The 25,077-nt window shown below is 37.6% G+C and overlaps 1 protein-coding gene and 1 long non-coding RNA gene across 10 annotated transcripts in view; one reads left to right on the top strand and one right to left on the bottom strand.

Moving 5' to 3' along the window:
- LOC309383237 overlaps nucleotides 1-7,348 on the top strand; it is a 34,355-nt gene extending 27,007 nt beyond the window's left edge. Inside the window, exon 4 of the long non-coding RNA XR_014173802.1 lies at nucleotides 324-7,348. This is a non-coding gene — a long non-coding RNA (uncharacterized lncRNA). The remainder of the gene's footprint in view (nucleotides 1-323) is intronic.
- Nucleotides 7,349-7,503: 155 nt separating this feature from the next.
- The window catches only part of PPARGC1B (PPARG coactivator 1 beta), a 130,914-nt gene continuing 113,340 nt past the window's right edge, over nucleotides 7,504-25,077 (bottom strand). For 5 of the 9 annotated variants that reach the window (XM_081935502.1, XM_081935500.1, XM_081935505.1 and 2 more), the window contains 9 exons: nucleotides 22,540-22,656; nucleotides 17,356-18,538; nucleotides 16,536-16,572; nucleotides 15,100-15,164; nucleotides 13,907-14,681; nucleotides 12,890-12,971; nucleotides 11,135-11,256; nucleotides 9,487-9,641; nucleotides 7,504-8,042 (listed from right to left, as the gene is read on the bottom strand). In XM_081935502.1, coding sequence (XP_081791628.1) covers nucleotides 7,936-8,042; nucleotides 9,487-9,641; nucleotides 11,135-11,256; nucleotides 12,890-12,971; nucleotides 13,907-14,681; nucleotides 15,100-15,164; nucleotides 16,536-16,572; nucleotides 17,356-18,538; nucleotides 22,540-22,656 — 2,643 coding nt within the window. In that variant the 3' untranslated portion in view covers nucleotides 7,504-7,935. The remainder of the gene's footprint in view (nucleotides 8,043-9,486; nucleotides 9,642-11,134; nucleotides 11,257-12,889; nucleotides 12,972-13,906; nucleotides 14,682-15,099; nucleotides 15,165-16,535; nucleotides 16,573-17,355; nucleotides 18,539-22,539; nucleotides 22,657-25,077) is intronic. The other 4 variants (XM_081935508.1, XM_081935504.1, XM_081935501.1 and 1 more) reach the window with 3 other exon arrangements.

Raw genomic sequence — 25,077 nt, forward strand, 5'->3', positions numbered from 1 at the left:
CCAGATAGATCCCTTCCCTATTTACTATTATGGTGTTTGTTTATTCACATTTCAAAGAGGGACTCTGGAAAATATACAATTAAACATCAAAATTTAAAAACAGCATAACTCTAACATTAAAATGTAAGAATTTTTTAAACAAAATTAAAGAGTTTTTAAAGAGGCAGAATCATTAAGTCCTGTTTACCTGCTTACACCTATCATCCAAGAATTTAAATGTTCCAGGTAAAGGAGAACCCAGGAAGTTAATGACTCCATAGGAATGTGCAGAACAAATGAAAGTGTTTGAGTTAGGGGGTAATCCAATTCATTTTTTGTTCTAGGCTGCAATATAACTAACTGGAGAGGATGTTAGAATAGCCCATTGTTTCAGGATCTGTGAACCAATAAACCTTCAAAACCACATTTATAAAGAATGCATCTGACAGGATCAGCAACATTTCTCTAATTTCTCAGATGATTAGAAGGCCTACAGGCATATACCTTTTATCATCAGCAACAGTGTGAAGCTGTAACATAAGCCCTATTATTAAGTTGTCAAAAACAGAAATGAAAGAAAAGAGACTGGAGGTAAATCAACATTTTGAGTGTAATTAATATGTATTCTGATAAGCTGACAATTAAGCAGTGATTCTCACATGTCACTAAAGTAAAAAGTCTCGACATAAAAACATTTAATTAAATAGCAAAGTCAGGATAACCATACACCTTAAAATTAAGCAGTTAATCTTCGAATGATTGCATATCTAATTTATATACATTATACTTACTGAGAGTAAGTTCTACTGAATATACTGGAGCTATATAAATCTTGTGTAGCTCTGTATAGGCAAGTATAACAAATTTTTGTTGCAAACCACAGGTTGTAGCTTAACCAACACAGAAATTCATGACTTGAACCACTCATTGAGCATATGTACAATTCCACACAGAATTACAGTCAAACTAAACACGATGAACTTTATGGTATATTTGTTATGGTTTATTTATTTATAGGCAGATCACTTCACTATTTACAGTACATGAATGTAGAGAGTCTACAGTCTTTGTGATGTAAACAATTAACTCCGCAATGGGGGAGTCTCAAAAAGAAGCCAGTTCTGAAGTATTTACATAATTTAAAATAGAACTTTTATATACTCACTAGATAGATATAGAGAATACATTGAGCAATTTGGTTAAATCATCTACGAAACTATAGAATCTGACAATGTAAAAATACAAGAAAACATTCTCTTATTTAGAAGGTTGACGTTGAAATCACACTAGAAAGAAATATTTATTTAAAAAATGACAATAACAAAAGAAAGGCATAAAATGTATGCCAATTAAGGTTAAAGTATATTACATAAATAAGGACAAAACAGAATACGACTGGGGGGAAAAATAAGTGAAATATTAAAATCTTCTACTCTTTTAAAACACCAAACTAAAAACTTGATTGTATAGATTACAAAGGGGTCAATTCTGCCGTCTTTACTTACCCAGAAGTAAGTTACCACTCAGTTAATACCTGTAAAAACATGGCAGAATTGGGCCTTTCTAATTATTAGCAGTGTTCTCCAGAAAAGAAAAAAAACGAAAAAAAACCAACCCTCAGTAAAATCTTTATTTTATAATTTTTATTATAAATAACATATAGCAAATGTGCCCCTCTTTTAGGTGAAATTCTTACACCTTTCTCTAAAAAATGCATCAATTTAGCCTCCTTCACACACTCTGCCTCACATCCACACATAAACACACATGGCAAAGAGGGGCATGAATTCATCTTTGTGTGAAATAATGCTTCCTAAAGCACCAACTCCTGTACTAAAATCAGTCTTTCCAGTGGTTTGTCTTGCAATCGGCATCATACGCATGAGAAAATGAAAAAAAAAAAACTATTATAAGAAATCTGCTTTTCAGTGGTGGTATGACCCTCCTCAAAATACAGCACCTTTCTGAACTGGTCAGGGTGCATTTTGATGCACGCAGAGTTCTTTGCAGATGGAGAGGTCTAATCTTTTCCAAAGCTGCCAAATGATTTGAGAAGCCTGCAGCAATGGCAAAGCAACCGAAAATTGGGTCAGCTCCTATTCCTGTACAGCTTTCTGCACACAATGGTTCATAGGCTGACTTGATGCATGATTCTCTTCGACAAATGAACCTAGGATTGATGCAGATAATGCGGGCGTGCTTTCAGGATTACCTGGGCTGAATCTTAAGAGTGACATGGTGATGCCTTTAATAATAGAGATTTGCATAAGTGAGATTTAAATATTACACCTGGGACATTTAAAACCTGGCCTAATATTAAGAGACTCTTCCCAAAACTAACTTTATGGGTTTCCGTATACAGGTGGTCCTCGATTTACGACCATAATTGAGCCCAAAATTTATGTTGTTAAGTGGGAGAGTTATGTGAGTTTTGCCCCATTTTACAATCTTGCCACAGTTGTTAAATGAATTACTGCAGTTGTTAAGTTACTACCACAGTTGTTAAGGGAATCTGGCATTCCCATTGACTTTGCTTGTCAGAAGGTTGATGATTACATGACCCGGGACACTGCAACTGTCATAAATACAAGTCGGTTGCCAAGCATCTGGATTTTGTTGACATGACCATGAGGATGCTGCAATGGTCATAAGGGTGAAAAATGGTCATAAGTCGCTTTTTCCAGTACCATTGCAATTTCAAACGATCACTAAACGAACTATTAAGGACTACCTCTATAAGCATCATAGGGAAGTTCAATTCATCATGTGAACTCCCACAAAGGCTTTGACAATCTAAGCCATTTTGCTCAACATACGCCCTAAAACATCTTTATCTATCTATATATATATATATATAACATTCTTATAGCATTTGTCTTAGAATAAATTAGTAATACCCTTTTGCAGCTGCTCACTGTTAGGCCGTGTTTTTCGGCTAATCAGAAATACAAGGCAGAATGCATAATAAGCCCCTAGTTGTTTTTGATAAGGAGGGTGAACACCTTCTTCAGAACAAAGAGGTACCTGAAATCATACACAAAAATATCATGGAAGGGGCATTCCCCAATGCTATATGGGTATCAGTGATATACTGTAGGGATTTATTTTTTTTAAAAGTCAAATTGCACAAATGAGAAAGAAATAGCTCTTTCCAAAAAGTTCAGAAAACATGGAAATGAAAATGGGGCTTGGTATATGCTTACATTGGTAAAGAATATCACACATGGACTATCTTGTAAAAAATAAACCAAGGAAATGCTAAACTGCTTCCTATTTTCATATAGTAAATTAATGCCATATTAAACACAGCCATGCACACACTCATACCGACTCCTGTATGGCTTTTTGAATGGGCTACTGAGAAAACTGAGTGTTCACCACAAAAACAAAGAGAAAGCCGATACCAGTTTTATGGAGGTAGAATAGGTCAGAGGGAAAACAAGACAACTGTTTGACTAGCTGGCAGTGAAAATAAGATACAGAATCCAGTTCTTCTTGTGCAATCTCTTTACAACACTGTTGTCTTACTTCTGCCAAAGTTTTCAGTTGACTTATCAATATTGACTTGTGTTTCACATAAAGCAATCGTTATTAAAGGATCAAGAGAAAATAAATGGCTTGTGACTTATTCCTATCCTTAAGGTATTTCTCCTGATTTTCCAAAATTTAAAAAAAAATCTATAAAAAAAATTAGGAGGGATTTTTCTCTCTCTTTCATACACACATACATACACACACCTACAAACATATATAGTTTTGTTTAAAAAAATAAATGTCTCCCTCATGATTGCCTTTCTTAATACACCCTTTTGTTCCGAAAAACCCTGGACAATTGATTCTTCTTTATTTGGTTTCTCATGTGTTCTCACAAGATCTTGATTTGTTCTGTTGCTCATCGTTATGGCTAGGCCTGCCCCATGAACATGGGGGTGTTGGCATTATGCATATAATTAACATATGGACAGAAGAAAGTTAGGCAAACTTTGCAGAAAGGATCCCAGCAGCAAACTCTTTATGAAAGGGGCAAAGAACACAATGCCTTCAGAAATGAATCCCCTAAGCTGAGAGGCAGCATACAGTCATTTTTAGCCTTGGAGAATCAAAATGTGCTGGATGTAACTGCCCTTTGGAGGAATCTGCCAGAACACATTAGCAGCAAGGATGGCTGGAACAAGATAGAAAGCTCATCTTAATTCCTCATCCTAAGGACAACAAATAGTTCTCTTACTGCATGAAAAAAGGCTCATGTTATATTGTAGATTTGTTGACCCACCAATATATTATAACAATATAATATATCAGTTGCCTATCCAAGCCTATGGGATCTCACACTCCTAGGGAAGGAGCAAAATCAGGAGACAGGATGACAGTCTGAGTTTGGTTTAGTGGATCACAAGTCTATTATTCAATACTCTGGCATTCAGAGACAGGAGTATACAGCTGGGTATTTTATGCATTTGAACTTATCATTTCCTTTGCATTACAGAACTTGTCTTTTCTTCAATAGCCTTTCATAATTACTCTTTACAATATTTATGGAGCACTGTAGTTGAGTGCTCTACATACATACCAAAAGTTTAATGCATTGTACTTCTTTATTCATACAAACTTTGGTATATTTCTCTGCTTCAAAAGATTTGGGATGGCATTTGTTCTTCCTGTATTCTGATCCAGGAGTTTGCCTAAAATTCTCCTTACAACACACTACAACTTCCCAAGTCACGGTAAGAATAAATATGAACAAAGGATTTTCACACATTGCTCCCTGTGTGGGTGATGCAAACTAGCTGTGCTTCCAATAGCAATTAGCATAAGCTGCGGGTATTGATATGCTGTAACCAGGACAAATGTGCGTGCTTTGCAAATCCTCCCACTCAGGTTCTACATTCAACACTGCTGAATTTGCAGATGCTGAAGGGCTCAATGCCCCATTGTCTTCCTCTCATTCATGTGTGCGTTTGTGCACATACGTGCATATTGCATAAAGTCCTAGTGAAGTTTCTCGCACAAAAAAATATATTTTTATAGGCTTCAGGCAAAACAAAGATCACTTATTGCACCTCTCCCCACAGCTAGGATCGAGAGGCTATGTGCATTACAGGATCTTCCTTCCTTTCAAAGAGCATGTCTTGCATGCCCAAATATCACTGGCAAGTCCAGCTTCTGAAAATTAACTTGAGTTATAAAAGCAGGTAAGCCACGTTTGCAAGCAAGTTTGGGCTAGAAGCAGCACCTTCCAAATAGCAGAAGGACTGTTTTAACTCTTTCTTTCCAGCTGCATTCAACACTTTCAACACGCTTAAAATTTGATGCATTTTCCATCTCTCTGACCAACCGTAGTTCTGAACTTTTTGATATCTTTTGTAACCGAGCCAGGAGATGGAAGAATTCCACTTACTAGTTGCTGGGGTGGTTATTATTATTTGTTGTTGTTGTTTGATTGTTCTCTGAAAACATCAGTACAGCACAGGACAGGACAGTCCTACCCACCCTAAATGTGTCACTATGTACATTCTACAGTAAGCTCTATAGCAATCACATGTAAACATCATTGTGGTAAGGAAATACTAGGACAGAAAAGGCAAAGCTACAATGAGGCACTTGTCAATAGCAGATACTTCAACTTAGCCAGACTTTGTTCTGGACTGATCACAAGAAGATCTAATGGCCTTGTAATCCTTTAATAAGTTCCTAAACAGAGATGTTAAAAGTGACATTGTTAGCCAAAACTCATTGCGACAGTGAATTTTGCAAGTAGCATGGAAATTATATTAGCTGCCATATGAAATCAGGATTGTTATTATGAAAGCTCCAGATCACCATCCGCATCCCGGAAATAAACATTTAGGATGGGATGAGAAATTCTTATGGTGCTTTTGATATGTACAGTCCTTATCAAGAGAATGGGGGGACTAGTCAGACAAACAGACTTTGGGACAGCATGAATTAGGACAGAATCAGGATTTTTTTTTATTCTAAATCAAATACATGCTGATGCTAAAGAGACCTTAAGGGAAGAGAATCTAACTACCTACAGAATTAAGGCTGTTGTATTTTATCTACATGGGATGGTTGAACTCCATCGGTCTCATCTTTGTGAAGAACAGAATAAGGATATGGTGACTGATGGAGGACTTAGCAGTGCTATTTGGTCCCCACTCGAAAGTGCCCTCTTGATGTTCCTATTGCTTATTTAGTGTCTCCCTAGCCTTTGCTGGGTATGAATTAGCACAAGAGCAGCCGCATTGCATCTGGCAAATGATGCATTTGGTACAGTATACTGTATGAGCATGAGGTCTCCATGTGCATTTATCCTCATCCGACGGCTTCTTTCTCCAGAAACCATTTCTTTAAATCAGCCTAAGTTACACAAAGCTGATTCCCTTCTCCTGGACATCTCTGGGTTTTGAATTTAGGAAAAGCTGATCAATAAATAGAGTTCTAAGCCATGGGAAAATCAAAAGAAAGGAATATGCAGACAGACATATAGAATGATAATAAAAAAGAATACAGTTACTGGCTATATATTATACAGTATGGCTTATTCAAATTTGCTCAGGCAGAGAGCAGTATTTAAAGTGGGACAGAGATACTTTGCTGATGCTGAGTGCTGGGTCAAGGTGCAAGGATGCTTTTGACCATTTTTCTGTTAGGACTTGCAAACCCAGGTTATCCATCAGGCAAGAGATTTTGCTTTGGTTGAATGACCGGATGGCCAGAAATCTGTTCCTCTTCCTGAGGCTACTGGGGATATGACTTAAATAAACTGTTCTACGTTTGTGACTTTATGGTGATGTCATGAAACAATGGTGAAGTCTAATGCTTAGGAGCCTTAACTTCTCTGGCTCACTTTTCAATCTTCTTTGTCCCACGAGAGACATCACATGTAGAATAAACAGGCCAATGGCTACTAGTTATAATGGCTGTTATATACTTCTCAACTCAGCAGCAATTACCACTTGTAGTAGATTAACTGCTTTCTTGGGCAGCTTGTGAGTTTCTGAGAAGCACCTGGTGGCTCCATGGAAACAGGATGCTGATCAGATAGGACTTTTGCAGGGCTTTTCTCATGCACTATTTACTTGGCTGGGAGGACAGGTTATCACGTCAGCATGAAGGAAGAGGGGAAAACGTACCCTTGTCACCTTTTCATTTCTCACTTGATTTAATCCTTTTGCCATCTGAGGAAAATGCTTGGAGCCCGCTTTGGACTGCAGAATCACAGTTTTCATGTCTCGTGCAGCCAATGATTAAGGAGTGGAGATCCCAGCATTCAGTCCAGACAAATGGAAATAATGGTTTATACAGAAATTCCACACTGCCATTCAATAACACCCCCCCCCCCCCCGGGCTAATCAAGGGCAAGCAGATTTTTTTTAATGCTTTTCAGATGAGCCACTCACTGAAGGGAACCATTCTGGAAAGGCTGCATCTGCTGAGGGGCAAGTGCCTCATTACAGTGCATAGTTAAAAATCAAGGAAGCGGTACAATAAATCTGAATTACAGTACATCTGAGCCATAAATACATTATAAGTATATATTTCTTTCTTCTATTAAAAATTAGTTTACAATCTTGATTCTATTCACAATTAACAATTTCATAATCACACACTACAGACCAAAAATGAAATAAAAGTTATGGTGAACACAGCTGCTACTCCACGGCGGAAATGGGACCAGTCAGAGAAAGGGGATTGGACAAGAAGAGGACAGAAGGCTTTTGCAGGCTCATCCTAACACAACCAATCAGAAGCAGAGATACTAACTTGTGGCAGTGGAACATTAACACCATGGGAACTCACAGACAGAAGCAGCTTGTTCAATGTAAACATCAATTTAAAGGGTCAGCAGTCTCTCTCTCTCTCTTATTATATATTTAATCATTTCTTGAAAACGTAAACATATTGGAAGTGCCTTGACTGAGGTATTAAGGTATTCCTCAAAGGTTAAGGCTGTTACCGATGCAGACTTTCCTGGGCCTCCTGCAGCAGGCTGTCAAAATCCATGGTCTCATATTTGCTTTTTACTGGAGTTGGAGAGGACTCTTCTGTATTGGAATCTGCTACAGAGAAAAGATAAATGCTGTCAAAAAGAGGAAGGAGAAAAGGAAGGAAGGAAGGAAGGAAGGAAGGAAGGAAGGAAGGAAGGAAGGAAGGAAGGAAGGAAGGGCTTCTTGTATGGTCCCAAGAAGATCAGCTAAGTCAGGGGTGTCCAAACTTGGGAACTTTAAGACTTGTGGACTTCAACTCCCAGAATTCCCCAGCCAGTCATGCTGGCTGGGGAATTCTGGGAGTTGAAGTCCACAAGTCTTAAAGTTCCCAAGTTTGGACACCCCTGAGCTAAGTCATGTATATTACATCTAATATTCCCAAGCCACATGGAAAACCTCTAAATCTTCACTTCCTCTTAAAATGGAAGGATTTAATGATCATGAGTAGCCTCTTGAGATATCCCCCGTGCTCTTCTCTGAAGAGGCTGAACAGCAAATATGATGGGTCACAAACCATTTGGCCGAGGGAACCAAACTGTCCCTCAAGCAAAAAGGTTGGCCACAATCTGTCTGGAAGCTGTTAAGGACTGCGCGCATTGGATAATTCACTCTCCATAATCAGATTACTATTTTGGGTGATCGCATTATATTTGATTTCATAACTGTGTGCTATTTTTCATGGTTACAGTTGATTAATTTAAATTTTCTTCAATTACAATAGTTGCTGTCTGCCCCTTTCAGGGGAGGAGGGCTTTAATTAAAATGAAGGAAAATAAATTAAAATCACTTGTGGTCTGTGAAAATGAGCAAATATAAAAATCCTTGGAATGTTTAATCTGCTTTCTTTGATTTTAATAAAGTATGGGCACAAACCCAGCTATTATTATTTGCAGACGCTGACTCATGGCTTAATTGTGTTGCATATATCTACTTAATTCTGGTTAATTCAGTATCTGTAATTAAATAATCAGTAGATTAGTATGATTAGTATATGTGAGTGATTCCAGATAACCGCTCTGATTCAGTCATCTCTGATGGAGAAAAAAAGCCCTTCGCCATCTCTGATTGTATAAAGAAAGCATAATGCTAATAAATAGAAATAAATGTATCAGATAGTAAATAAATATTAAATATAGGTAATAAGATAAATAAATGAGGATTGTTGGGATTGTATAGATTTTATACTTTGGATTTTTTAGTGTCCACCATCATTAATATCCATATTAGGGCTACCATGTGTGAGTTGGATGACCATATAATTTTGTTTGATAAGAAAGAAAGAAAGAAGAAAGAAAGAAAGAAAGAAAGAAAGAAAGAAAGAAAGAAAGAAAGAAAGAAAGAAAGAAAGAAAGAAAGAAAGAGATGCTTGCTGGGGAATACTGGGGATTGAAGTCCACCCAGCTTGAAATTGCCAAGGTTTTAGAAACCCTGCAATATATGAATCAGATTCAGTACAATCACCCTTGCCAAATTAGATCTGTTATGATGAAACAGGCCAAGATGGTTGCTGACTTACCCAAATCAGTAAATCTGGTCCAAAAGAAGTGTCCAAAGCCGCCATAAGCCAGCTGGAACAATGGCTCATTTCTTTTCCACAGAGAAGCACCATTCTTCAAGGACAAGGCAGCATGCTCAGAACACCGGTATGTGATGACACCATATTTGTCTCCCCTGGATAATGAAACAGGGAATGTCAGCATAGCCAACAGAGCAACATTATTTATTTGTCATTATTTTTGTTCTGTGTCTCTCCAACAGGAGCTCAGAGCATCTCGTTTAAATCTCATGCAAACTTTATAGGAATTAGGATCCAAGAGTCTATTAATCAAACTGCAGTGATTACATTGGCATCTCCCAGCTGCCTTGGAAGAGAACACTCCAGCCAGGCTATTTATTATTTTTATTTCCACTTACACACCACTCAGGATAGTTAACAGCCATTAGACTGCAAAACATCGACCTTCCCCTACACAATAGAACATACATTGCTATATTGCCTATTTATATAAACACGAATCTGCAACAGACAAGAGACACTGAATAAAAATAATTTACCCACTTAAAAAAAAATGTATGTATGTGTGTATGTACAGTATACATGCAGTTCTTGAGTATGACCATAATTCAGCCCAAAATTTATGTTGCTAAGCGAGACCATTGTTAGTTTTGCCCCATTTTATGACTTTTCTTGCCACAGTTGTTGAGTGAACTATTGCAGTTGTTCAGTTAGTAACGGTTGTTAACTGAATCTGGCTTCCCTATTCTTTGCTTGAAAGAAGGATGCAAAAGGTGATCATGTGACCCCGGGGCACTGCAACTGTCATAAATATGAGTCAGTTGCTAAGCAGCCAAATCTTGATCATGTGACCATGGGGATGCTGCAACGGTTGTGAGTGTGGAAAAAGGTCATAAGTCATTTTTTCCAGTGCCATTGTAAATTCAAACAGTCACTATATGAACTATTGTAAGTCGAGGACTAACTGTATGTGTGTACATACACACCCAATGGAGATCTTTTAACTTGAATGCTCTGTTTTTCACTTGAAACAGATAGAGTTTGATGCTCAAAACTTTCAAGCTTGGATTGAACTACTCCAAATTCAATCTGCTTCTGTATATAGCACAAATACATATGCTAAGTAGTAGTAATCCATTGTAAACTTAAAAGAAGTGCTGCATCTTCTATGCCAGTGGTGTCAAATTCGCGTCATCACAGCGGCGTCACATGACATATTGTGACTTTTCTCCCTTTCGCTAACCCGGGTGTGGATGTGGCACATCTGGCCTGTGGCCCGGGAGTTTGACACCCCTGTTCTATGCAATACAACAGAGTTAGTCCTTACACAATTAAATGATGAGATAATTTAATGGCAGTTTCTTAGCCAAAACAAAAATATACAGCTGAGGAAAAAATGAGTTTTACACTGCAATCCTTACACATATTTAGCCAGCAAAAGGTTACTTCTTAATAGGTAGACTAGTTCAATTAATACTTAACCTTTGTGTTTACATGGTCCTCAGAGCAGATGTTTTTCCAAAGAACAAGAATTATCCAGCTACTGAACTTTAGATTCCGGTTTTAATTTTAATTATAGAGTAAGATAGCTAATTTACAAATAGTCATGATTTCAGCCAGGGTGAATAATGAGATAAGGAAAACTCACCTTTTATTCTTGGTCAAAATGCAACACTCAACAATCTCTCCAAACACTTCAAATTGCTTCTTCAGTTCACTAGAGCTCATACTGCTGGCAAGATTTTGGATGTATACTACACGGCCTTCTCCCTGTTTAATAGCAACAGCACTTAGACTTATATATTGCTTCATAGTGCTTCACACCCCTCTCTAACTGGTTTACAGAATCAGCATATTGCCCCTAACAATCTGGGTCCTCATTTTACCAATCTCATAGGGACGGAAGGCTGAGTCAACCTTGAGTCGGTCAGCATCGAACTGCTGGCAGTTGGCAGAATTAGTCTGCAATATTGCATTCTAACCACGCCACCACAGCTCTCCACAGCTCTTAATTACATGAATAAATTGCTCATGCTTGTCCTAGTACAATATTTTAAACTGATAAATTCTTAACATCTCCAGGTCCACTTTACTATTAAAGTAGTACCTTTATATATTTTAGATAGGAGCCAAAGCTCTTTTATTCCATTTGGTTTTGAACTCACATTAGTCAGAAAATATATTTTTTTATTATCAATCCAAGTTTTTAAAGAACCTGATGTGTGAAAAGAATGGATGGAAAATCCAAGAAAGAGGAACTGTAGATTAGAAAATGTAGTTTTTTTAATCACATGAGTAGTTTAGAAGGATTTAATTCAGAAGAAATTTTTTGTTATTGATTTTTTTAAAGCTTGTCACAGTAATGGATGTCTGATGGAAGTTTCTGGCCTTTGGGACAATCTACTAAATTATATTATTGGCTTAAAAACGCTGGTCACTTTTTTTCTTGGAAGCTTTAAATTGTTCTATAAAATGATCTAAAAACCTAAAACTAAATCTGACGTACAATTTCTTTTAAAGGAAAGAAAAAGTTTTGCAGAGCAAGGAGACCAGGTTTGGTGATGAGTAGGAAATCATACCACAGCAAATCTCTGAAGCATTTCTGATTTTCCACGCAGCCTCAAGATGAGGCCTCCCATTCACCAGAAGAACTGAAAATATTCATATGCTGCATGGGTATCTATCATTTATGGATGTCAAACCATTCATATAAGAACCATGTCCTAACATTTTAAATTATATGAAGGATGCCCGAATAGGAAGAGTAATACTAGGAATCTATGTTCAAGAGGACATGAAGCAGACACCATCTTTAACCAGTTGACTAAGTATTTCGATAAGAGATGGTTTCCTCAGCTAAACATCTTTAAAGTTCCTAACAGGAGAAAGATGAGCTCTAAATATGCTAAATGCATCTGTATCTGGCTGATTAAAAGATATGCAAAATATCAAACCACCAACCTCAAATGCAGCTTTTTTCTCTACTTAAACCATTGTATATCTCCTCTTATTTGTATGATTTTTAAACACGATACCATGTCTTTTTCAAGATTCCAAACACTATTGCACTGTGGAAGTGTATGCTGATGAATGATAGTTCTCCCTATGCCAAGACTATCTAAAAGAAACATATTGGATGGGAATAAAATGAAGAAACTGGCAACAGATTGAGTTCTTGGCAGAGGAAGAATCATCACTCATCAGCATGCACTTCCATTTCCACAGAGTAATAGAGAGTTTGGAAAGCCAGCTAACTTCCTGTATCACCCCTTCTTGAATAGAAATTCCTGCCTCCCAAAATTCAAATGTGTTTCAGAAAGAGGAATCATCTGATCAGATTGGAAACCCTACCACTTCCACTTCATTCATCCCAAATCTCATTGAGAGCTCATACGTCACTCACAATGGCTTTTTCTCTCTTTTTCTCCATCAGTCTCTGGCTGCTCATGTTTCCCTCTTGACCACGCTTGCCATTTTCACGTCTGCTGGAAAACAAGAAATACAGACCCAAATGGATTCCAATTGTTTTAAATCGTAGAAATCAGAATCTTAATCAGGAAAATATTCCTAGAAACATACTCCTTGCTTGCAGGAACAGCCTCACCCATTTTACAATCAATACAGAACACCATGGGCTATTGTAGATTCACAATTATTTAGAGGATTTTTTTAAAAAGGTGGCCAGATAGCTACCAAATATTGGAGCAAAGAGGTAAGCAAATGTAAATGATCACATATTATATAATTAGAAAATCTGAAGATATAATCTTTTTAGGGCACAGGTTTTGGCCTTAAATCTTTTTACAAATAATCTTACATTTATTTCTATCCGTCTGAACACGGTATCTCTTTTTTTCCCATTGGTTCTCAAAAACCTTCTATGCATGGAGGGTCTCATTCCAATTCAGGAATGCTATCTATCCAGTAGAAGTTGGTATTCTCGAATCAGGGGACGAAGGCAAATTTCCCCAATTTCCTTTGCAGCTGTCATGGCTATTTTTGGTGCAGTTCTAATAGGTCCGGCAATCCACTGGAGTAGATTCTCAAGGTCTGGAGGAGGAACTAATTCAGTAATAATAATTCCTCCCACTTTTCTACTTTGCTCACAGGATTTTTGAATTCATCCCACTGTCTTTTAAATTAGCCTTGTAAGACGTAGCCCCCACTGCAATGGCAAAAATAAGGAAAAAGTTATAACCCTGCCTGAGAAATTTCTAGAAATTTAGTCTATACTCCCCCAGGCTGACTGAAGGGGCCACCATTCATACAGCACTGCATTATTTTAAAATGTAACTAAGGTGTATGAAATTTTAATGTGCAATACTCTGAATCATTGCAATCAACAATGCAAACCAATGTAATTGACTATGACCATTTCAAACCCTTCCCGCAAAACAATACTAATTGCAAATGAATGTACCTGAAAACCTGCTGGTTGACCGGAGACCTACTTCTGCAACATGAAGACTCTGAATCAGATCTGTTTCGGGAGCAATAGTGCAAATTGGTCCTAGAAAGAGCACTACTGTGTAGACATCTGTTGGAACCCAATGGACTCATGTAGTATTCCTCCTCCTCTTCCTCCTCTTCCTCTTCCAATGGAGAACCAATCTCACTGCAGCTGTCTTCAAAGACAGTATCATATTCAGGAGTTTTGAAGAACAAGGCCTCCTCCCCATCATCCAGGGCACTGTCCAAAAGACCAAAGTGTTTGGTCAAACTGGCTCTGATTTCTTGGTCCCTCAGCTGTTTGCTGCCCTCCTTCACTGAGCTTTTATCAAAACTCTTGTTGCTTTCCTCCTGATAGGGAACGTCAGGCACTTGCCTCTTGTGTTGGCTTTCTATATGGCTCAGGGGCTCCCAAGACCTTAGCACCTTCCTCTGGAGCGAATACTCAGGTTTCAAGACTTGGCAATAATCATGATCACCAAAAGACCGCGAGAAAGGGCGTTTCAACACCCCATGTTGCTCAGAGTGAGCAGGGCGAATAGCAGACCGACTCAGATGGGCATACAGCTCTGTCCGCACTGGTTGCTTTTTCTGATGCTTTCTGGAAATTGGCCTATGACTGATCATTGGTTGTGGCTCAGAGCTGGTGATGACAGCAGTCTTCTGGGCTGGTCTCTGGTGAATGTCTGGCTTATAAAGGTCCTCTTCCGAAGGCTTGTATGGAGGAGTAGTTGGTGGTGTGAGACCTTATCTCCCCCAAGGAAGCAAAAGGATAAAACTCTTTCAGTATAAGACCATGAGAGTAAAAAGACATCACTATAATAGGAGTTAGATGTAGGTCTAATTTTTAAACCATTCCCACCCCTTCGTTGAGCCTTCAAATCGCACAGTTGATCTGGGGATATGCACTGCTGTTTATATTCAGCCTTTTGCCTTTATAAGATGGCTACAGTGGTTCCAAAATACTTGTCACTCAAAAGATGCAATTGTCTTTTCAAGGAAGGAAAATATCAAACAGGGTTTAGGGGTGCCCATATTCCATTTCCTTCGTGTTAATGATTAAATACAGGAATTACTATCTGATAATCTGGTTTTGGGTACAATCTTTTCTCTATGGTTACATCTTTTAAAATAATAAACACTTAATCCAAATTCTGCCCTTACCTGCAGTGCCACACAGCTCTACAGTCAGAACTTGATCAAAGCTGCGCTTCCCGAGTGTTGATTCTCTAAAAATGAGAAGAAGAATAGAATGAAATAGTTACAGAAAAGTCAAGACATCCATTAAAAATGAGGAATTCACACAATGAAATAGAAAGGAGCTTTGAAAATAAAACGTCCCATGGGGAGGACATCTCATGGCTGTCATTTAAATGGCAAACTTTTTTAATGAGGGTAGATAAATGGGCACCCACCTTGTAGTACCTAATGAACTAGGGTCATCTCCAAATAGCTATGTAGGGAAGTTGACAAGCTTGAAAGGGACTAATTCTTTTAACTTCCATTTAAACTACCAAAAGGTCTCAAATAATCAATATAAACTAATAAAACCCAACCTGAAAACTTATACATTGTCTGTTAAGGTCCCCTTTACATTTTTACACATGGAACCCCACACTCCCATTACAAGGATTCACAAGTAAACAAACTTTAAAAGTCAGGGACACTTTTGAAATTTTGTGAGCATGTGGCTGGTATAGTCACAGAATGGTTGCCAGAAGAATCTTACTTATTCACAAATGACAAATGACAAAAAACCTTCCATTGATCTCCAAGCAAAAAAAAAAACCAAAGGCATTCCTGCAAATATATATTTGCACCATAACAGAGATCCTATAACTAACGTAGCACAGGTTTTTTTCACAGCTAATGTAATCCTCATGAAGAACTAGAAGAAAGCAAGTTATATTGTACTTTCAGGTTCATTCTAGTTAACATCTAGTCTCCACAATAAAGCAATTTGGCACACCAACGGACAAGTTTCTGAAAGCAGAGATTTTCTGCATAAAGAAAACTGCCTCGCTATGAAGCCATCCTATATAATTTAAATTCTTCAATGTTTGGTTTACATCCATCCAAACATCTCATTCTTCCTTAGCTTTGGTTACTGAAATATACATAAATACAGTTTTGTATAAACATTAACATGTCACTGTCAGGTTAATGTCTATCTGTCCATGCATTTCCTCCCCTTAAAATCTCCCTAACATAGAAACCGTCTAGCAATGATGGAACTTTATGATAATATGCAACCTGTGGTGAACATCCCAAGTTTGATGTGGCTTTAATCATAGAGTAAGTGATGCGTGTGTGTGTGTGTGTGTGTGTGTGTTGCACATCCCTTTCTATAAAACCTTTAGCTGCACTATGAAGTTCTTTACCCAGTAGTAGATTATTTTGACATTAAGCTCTTGCACCAGAAGTCCTCTTAGTGCACAAGCAGCTTAATTTAAGGATAGTTATCAACCAGACAGTATTGAAGGCACAGCTTGGTTATCAGGATTGCAAAATTCTGAGACTGCCATTTGCCAGATTTTTCTGGCTTCTGACACTTAGAGAGATCATCCTTTCACAAGATATATTTCGGGTACTGCACTTACGTTTGTGCCAAGGGCAATGACAGACACCGTGGTGCTTCTGAAACAAAGAACAGAGAAAAGCAGAATGATTCAACTGGCCATATCTCTGTCCATAAACTGGATTAGTAAAAGAGAAAGCAAATTATGGTCAAATGAGGTGAGCCATGGATGATACATGGTTTATCTTCTATTTTGTAAACTTGAAACCAGTAGATGAATTGTATTGGAGATGAAGGAGAGGAGATTAATTCTTCTTTCATGCAGTTTTTCATATTGAAATGATCCACCACACCACACTGAATTTTATTGTCTGGTTGCCACTCTATGATTAATAGAGAGGAGAGGAGCTTTGGGAAACATCATATGGAAAAGAATAAATCATCTCTCTCAATGCTGAAATAGTAATCTGATTCAGTTTTCCCCGTGTCTGTCCCTAATTTAGCAACAGAGACAGGAGGAATTATTTTCCTACCTTATATGACTGAGTCCTGAGTGGATGGATTATGACACAATTGGAACACAACAGCTCAGAAGCTTCTTGTTTCTAATGTGTGACTCACATGAAGCATACTGGGCTTCTATAATCTATTTCTTGTCAGACCTGGGTCAACTCAATTAAAACCAAACCTTTTCTTTGCTCCCACCTTTTCAATATACAATTTTATAGGAAATTATCTATGTATCTTGTTTAGGGAAAGAAATTTCTCTTCAACAGTATTTAAGATATTCAGACAAACTAGGAAGATATGGGACCATATCACACCAGGCACAATCCTTTTCTCTTTCAGAAATGTGGAAATGCCAGTACAGGAGAATGGCTGAGCTCTCCTTTCCTACATACCTGTTTGATGGCAGGGGGTGAAGCACTGACTCTCAATTGCTGCATAAGTGTCGTTTTCCCTGGAACTTTCTGGTGAAGGGGTCTGCAGTTCCATTGGGAAACTCTGGAATCCCCCATCCATCTCATCAGCGCCACTCACTTCTACTTCCGCTGCTGGTGCTTCTGTATCAAAGTTTTGCAAAGATGAGCAGAGGGCAGGCTCTATTGAAGCGAATGCGTTTGCTGTGGACACTGAGGACACGGTAGGTTCTGAGGGAGGTTTATCAAGGAAAGACTGCCAAACACTGAGCTCAGGGTTGAGTCTTTTAGAGCGACGCACTGCATAAATAGAGGTGTCCGCCTTGCGGTTTGACTTCCCGTAGGATCCCTGACCCATGGGAGTCCCTTGTTTTGCACCATCCTCTTCTGCACTTTCTTTTTCAGCCTCAGGCTCTACTTTGAGAATCTGTCTCAGTTCAGTTTTCATTTCGGGTATTATTTTGGTGGTGGGCTTATTATATCCATCTGTAAATTCCCTCCCGGTATTGTGAGGCGAAGTTCTTGAAGACTTGTGAAGCTGTGACCTGGCCAAGGAGGCATAGACAGGTTTTGCTAATCGATATGGCTTACTCACATCGCATGGGAGTTCTCTGGCAAGCAGTTCTTTCAGGATGGAAAATTCAGAAAGCGGAGTTCGGGATTGTTTGCAGTGCATGGAGAAATGCCAAGGGTTGGATGGGCAATTGTCATTCCCACAGAGTGGAGACTGCTGCAGGGGGGGATCTGACTTTGCTCTTTTGGAGGCGCTATGAAAAGGCTGGTATTTTCCCTCACCGGGGTGAATGGGGGGCAGCTTTCTTGGAGGAAGGCAATAAGTATGCATGTAATGGATAAGCTCCACTGCAGCATGAAGTTCCTTGTCTCCAGTGCCTTTCTCGGAGGAAGAGAGAGGAGGGGCTACACTGTTACCACAATTCGATGCATCGTTACTTAAATTGCTATCTTCTTCGTTTTGGATGTAATGTCTCTGGGATACGGAGCAGGTGGTAATGTTGTCGGCATGACACTTGTCAAGTGGCCCACTGTTTTTTCTGTGCGGGCAGTGTCTAGTGGTGGTGGTCGTAGTAAGATGTTTATGAAGCTCAGTGCAGTTCCGACTCTGAGCCTGGGGAAAAGTTGACTTTCTGTCATGGACACTTTCCACCTTCAAAAGCAAAGAAAAAAGGAAGTTAAGCTACATCCAAAATTTATCCATTTCTTTGTTCTAGGTGGTTAGCATATTACAGCAAATATCATTCAAATCTTTACATATTTCACATCACTAAAATGGCTGTTTCAAGTCTTAATTATATCATACTTAATTGAAATACTTAATTTAACTCTATTTAATTGCTGACAAACCAGTAAGATAACATTGTGTGAGGGTTATTTTACCAACCATCCATATCAAATGCCATAGATTCATATTAGGTAATAAAACAATGAAAGAATCATTCTCAGTGCCATTTCTCTATGACTTGAATGACAGAAGGTTCTGGCTTTAAATCAAAAACAAGTAATTTAACAGACAGAATCATTATGCTCTATTCTATTTCCAGAGAATTTGCGGAATCTGATTTTCTGGTGGCTGCTTATTATTTCTCTAAATTTGGCTTCTATTCCCACCGAGATGTTTATGTTTTATAGAATATTGTGCAAATTATTGTGGAAATGACTTTGGTTTATGCTTGAAATAACAATATCCAATTTTCACCATCATGGTCAGGGAGGTCTTCATAATAAAAAGAGGAATATTGATTTCTGATCCATAAAACAAGTGTCAAAGAGGAACAGAGTGAAATTGCAGCTTGCACAAGCAAATAACAAGTGTAAACTTCTAACAGAATTGTCCCTCTAGTTCCCTCTTTACTTTTGGTTGACTAAGTTGTTAGCTAGAATGATCAGGAACCTATTAAATTTTCCACTTGGTGCAGAGTTTGTCTCCCAGTTCATTTCAGGTTGGTTAAAGGCACCCCCACCCCCCCACTACTTTGGTTTATTTTCTACATACATTTGTTAAGTGACTGGCAAAAAGTTCATGTATTTCTTCTGTTTGGCTGTATGGCCTGTAGTATACACCTATGGTAATGTCATTCTTTTTTTCCTTATACATTAACCCATATGCATTCTAGGAGGCTTTCATCCTTGGTTTTATGCATTTCTGTAGGGAAGTAGTGATCTCTCATAACTAATGCAACACCACCTCCTCTTTTGTTAGGTCTGTTTCTTTTGAGCAGTTTATATCCTTCCAACACCACATTCTAGTCTTGAATTTCATCCCACCAAGTTTCAGTAATGGGATGTATATCTGCCCTTTCATCCTATATACTTATATTAGCTACATAACCTGTATCAAACCTATATAGCCATCATATTAGAACCAACAAACGTAATTGATAGCTCCAGAGATTTAATCATATAAGCTGTTTTTGCCTAGACTCTATAAGCACAGTGGAAAATTATCTTGTTTCTTAACTGCACTTAATTGTGTAAGAGTTGTATTTTATTGGGCATGTTGTTTTATTCAAAGGATGCCTATAACAACCATTGCTCTAATCAACTCAATGTGTTTGGCCTGGCTGGAATTTTCAAATGATTTCTACCAAAGCTTTGGCATTCTATTCTGTTTGAAGTCATTTATTAAGCACCAGATATATAGAGAGATTTGATTTCACATCCATAAATATGGGTTTAATGGACTAATATAGAAAGAAAGACATAATAGAAGGCCCTTAAGAATTACTTTTGCATCTATATATTGTTTCTTTTGTTACTGGGTATAACAGTCTTCCCCTCTTTGCACATTTGTGTGTTATAGTGTTTTGAACCTGTTAGTTATATTTGAAAAGTATAGTTTTTATAAGCATTTATGCACAGTATGGGCTGGACTTTCATTCTGATCCCTAAGGTGATTTTTTTTTTTTTACTCCCTGAATCAGAGAAGAGATTAGGTCATTATCCACCCTTCGCTGCAGGAATCTGTTATCTTTCATCACAGGCTTAGTTCCATAGCATTTTACATCACAGGTTGGCTTCTTTTCATTCTCCTCTTTGCCTTTTGATACTGGGCACAGCTGATAAAGTGCCAAGCCATGGGAGTACTTTCCCTTTCACTGTTTTCATTGCACAAGTTCCAATCCTGCAATTTGGATGGGATAAGTGGCTGCATAAAATGGAGGGGAGTAGAATCACAGTTGTGATGTGGGAAGAGTCTTGCTGAAGGGGAAACGTTCCTTTACTTTCATTTCTAGAAAATTAAAGCAGTGAAAGATGTGTGCATAAATATACTGCCTGAAAGGTAGAACAGCAGGGATGCGATAGCATTGCTAGGGGACTTTGGGTTTGTCTGGGACTATGGTTAAAAACAAAAGGCAACGTGCCTAGCATCAACCTTTGCATTTAACAGCACACACACACGTGTGTGTATGTGTGTGCACACGTGTGTGTAAGTAAGTATCTCAAGTTGCCCAGACATGATGGCAATGGTAAGAAACAAATCATTTAACTGCGATGCATAATTCAGTAGTTGCAGCTCAGCTTCATATATACATACCAATTTCAGCAGCTACAAAGATATAAGCTAGAGGGAGAATCACATTAACCCAGCAAGTAACCCCTGTGCCGTGAGTGCTAATTTCCAGTCTGTGAAACTCCATATACTTTTGGTAATTCTAGCCACTCTTTTGAGTTCATTTTAATTGAAATGATCAATAAAAATGAAAACAACTTAAAAGAATATCAAGAAAAAGTCATAAATGTATGTAATCTTAACGAGAAATACACTTAAACATCCATATTCAATATTTTCGCTCATAAAAGAGGTATTTGTATAGATGAATGTAATCTATACAAAAAAAACCCAGCTTAATATCCCTAAGACATTGAGACTGGATTAGAGTGGGAGGATCCTTAATTATAGGATTCTTCCAGCTCTTTTTCTATATTAGTATATCACTCAATTTTCTATACTTTAACAAAATAATAAGAAAATAAAAAGAAACATTAGCTTTGGGGGTGAGGGAAACAGATTGTATTATTTCTTGAACTGCATTGTGGTGTAAGTCTTTGGAAATATGGACAAACCGGTATCAGATTAAAGCTTTAATGCTTTTCCAGATTTCCTCAAAGACCTTTGATCATCTATGCACAATACAGGAGAGACAGAAATTTGCTTTGAACAAGCCCTTATCTTTGTTTCTTATCTATCTATCTACCCGCCTATATCAGGAAACAGAAAAGCCTGAAAGATATAAGCTGTTGACATACATTAAACTGATTCAGAAATCAAGAGTAGAGCCCAGAAGATTCTCAAAAGAGCTAGCAGGAAAAACAAGAGGAAAATATTATTTTTAAAAAGCTTCTTTTTAAATATTTCAGAAGTATGGTAAGGTATAGATTGCAGAGATTCTTCAGTCAATTTTCTGTCCTCATGACATATATAATAAACATGACATTAAGCACAGAAGACTTAATATCTATCCCCATTCCAAGCTTCATTACGCTCTGTCTTCCCATGTTCCTTATCTTTCCCTGTGCAATCCAAATTAATTTATTTAATACACTGCACAATTTCCTTCATCCAAATGAAAACCTTTAAAGGCTTATTGTGTGATTTTAAACAATTGGCTTTAATAACTGGATGGTTCCATCACTTTGTACATTGTATTCATAACAAATGACAAATCCGTCATATGGAGAAGGATCCAAGTTCTATCTTTTTGGCATGGCTTATCCAAAGTCTGCCTTTCTAATGCCTTACTCTTCAGGTGGATCAAACAGAAGGAGGGGTACAATCTTGCAGAACAACATTCCCAGCACCATTCTTAAAGATTTTGAAAGAAATAAGCAAATGGTTGCTGTGATGGTTTGCCTGTGAGAAGAAACGTAGGGGAAGGAGAGCTATAAATACAGAGAGAACAACTACTCAACCTTCATAGGAGTTCTGAGTGACAGAAATTATTTGGTCTATTTTCACTGGAAAGTAAAGAGGAAATAAAGAGGAAAAACTGACCACATCACTTAGAGAGTCCCTGCCAATAAGCACAATTAATGCTGAGCTAGTGATCTGAACATATGAAAACTGTGTAATATTCCTGGCAAAAATTTCATCTCACATAAACATACTCCACTATTATGTAAAGCTATAGTTGCCAAGAAGAACAATACCTTTGCGCATGATCGCTGAGGTCTGGATTTAGGAGGTCCTTGACGCCATATATTCCCCTCTCTTTGAACCTCATAGCTTGGAGGCACATTGGATGGTGAGAGAAGCAACTTCTTTAGCTAGAAAGGGAAATGGTGAAAGAAAGAGTCGAAATTCCTACATAAATGAACAGTAGTCACTTCTTTTTAAGTTCCTTAAATTCCCATACTCAAACACAAGCATAGGGTAAGTGAAGTGGAGATCCAAACTAACAACCACAGGGTTAGTTAAATATTTTATTTTAACAGCCTATCTCACCCCCACCACAGAATTATTTTAGCATTATTCATACAGACCCCCCTTTCTTCATATATTAGGAAGAATATAAAAATCAAAATATGAAAATCAAATATCAAAATCATACTCATGGCTGTCAAGGAAAGGTAAGAGAACAGAAGAGGTATGGTAGCTGATTTACTATGTTTAGGAGACAGCTTTCATTAACAAAGAGCATCTTATTTCTTTCATATAATTCTCAAAGATTTGGAATGGTTCCATGGATATTCCCCATTATAGAAAGTGACAGAGAATAAAGAAGTCCCCCCTTCCCCTGAGCATGAGTAGAATTTCATCATTTTCTTTAACAACAACCCCCCACCCAAAAAAAAGAGATAAAGAATCTCATGAATCAAGCTCATGAGGAAGATGCATCACAGGAGGACTGAAGACCAGCAATAACTTGGCAAAGCCAAGCTTTAAAAAAAAATCCTGAATTTATTGCTGCAGTTAGTCTAACTTGTCATCCCATGGAAATAATAAAGAAATAGTAACTCCGATACATTATGGTATCCCAAATTCTTAGGAAGAACTCAGTGCATATGGAGACTGACACCAGCTAAAGAACTGGCAACAGTGATTTCACATTTTTGTGTATATACTGTAATAATAATTTAAAAGCACAGCAAGATTTCATTAATGGGTGGAAGAAATAAAATTTGTTTCACATAATTGGATAAAGGTAGGAATTATATATTATCTCAATAAGCCCTGAAACAATGTTGACAATATAAACATTCTGCAACTTTTTGGAAATAGCTTAACTGCCAAAATTGAAAATTACTCCATATAGCAGGGTGGGGAACTGTGACTCTTTTATGACTTGTGGACTTCAACTCCCAGATTTGTGGACTTCAAATCTGGGAGTTGAAGTCCACAAGTCATAAAAGGACCATAGTCCCCCACCTCTGCTTTACAAGAAAGGCAGATTTGAAAGCTACTAAAAGTCACGATTTCAAAACACTCTGCAAGTCCTTTCCAAAAAAGATCCAAATTTTTTTGGAAGTTCTTTCCAAAATAACAACATAGGATGGGTATGCTATGGGCTAGCCATAGTGGTTAGGGTAGAATTATATTTCAATATTGACCTCATGGTACCTTAAAATACTAGCTAAGTTAAGCTAATTACAAGTATGTAGCATATTATTTTCTTCAGCCTAGAGACAAAGAAGTAGAAATTGAGGTTGAAAAATGAATATTTTTCAGTGTGAAAATTTCAAATTTCTGACCCCCTTTTTAAGTTAAAAAAAGAGAAAAAAGCACGTTCAATAGCAGTTTGTGAAAAGGTGCTGTTCCCACATTCAGAGAAACCAGGTTTTAAAAGGCTGCTGGTAGGTTTCCAGATTCATGGCTGGCAGTATTAAACTGGTTTCTGAAAATTTGGAATATTCTCTTTCCCCTTTATCCTAGGATAATTTGTGATTTATTTTCAGATACTAATTTTAGTATGAATCAGGAAGTAGGCATATGCTCCTGCCAAAGAAATCAATTGGATGTAACATTCTAACAAGGGTTTTAATTAATTAATTCAACAGCTCATGAAGCAATCTGAAGAAACATTTTCTTTCTTAGTTTTAGGTGGGTTTAATGATGTCTGTAAAACAGATATATTCCATTAAAAAAAAACCCAAATGCGAGTAAAAATATTATTTTTAAATAACTGATAACATTTCTTTTCTGATTAAATGCCCAGAATATGTCTGTTTTTAAAAAATAGAAATTCACATTCCCCTCTCACTCACTGAAGGCAAAATGGGAACATTAACCAACCATTGACTCTGGTGGGAATATGGCAGCAAAAACAACTTTTTAAGGATTGTCCAGAAACTCAAAACTCTCCTTAACAATTAAGCAAATGACAACTATTCAATTAGTTCCCATAACCAAAAATGTTAAACTTTTTTTCATACAATGTCGTGCAATGCTAATTTGATCCTCTAGTTGTAAACTTTCTACAATGACAAAATATGAAAATTATTTCCTCAATTTTGCAATGTATACATCACGTGTGTGTGTCTATGAATGTATGTATGTATGTATGTACATATACATACATACATTTACACACAGACAAAGATTTGTACTGTGCGTGTGTGTGTCTTTGTGTGTGTGTGTGTGTGTGTGTGTGTGTGTGTGTGTGTGAGTGATATGTAGAGACATACACAGGCAGATGTACACATTTGTGACATGAAAATCTGTACTTCTTACCACTAGATGCCACTATA

This window comes from Natrix helvetica (genome assembly GCF_964273705.1).
Source record: "Natrix helvetica genome assembly, chromosome: 1".
Classification (NCBI taxonomy): Eukaryota; Metazoa; Chordata; class Lepidosauria; order Squamata; family Natricidae; genus Natrix; species Natrix helvetica.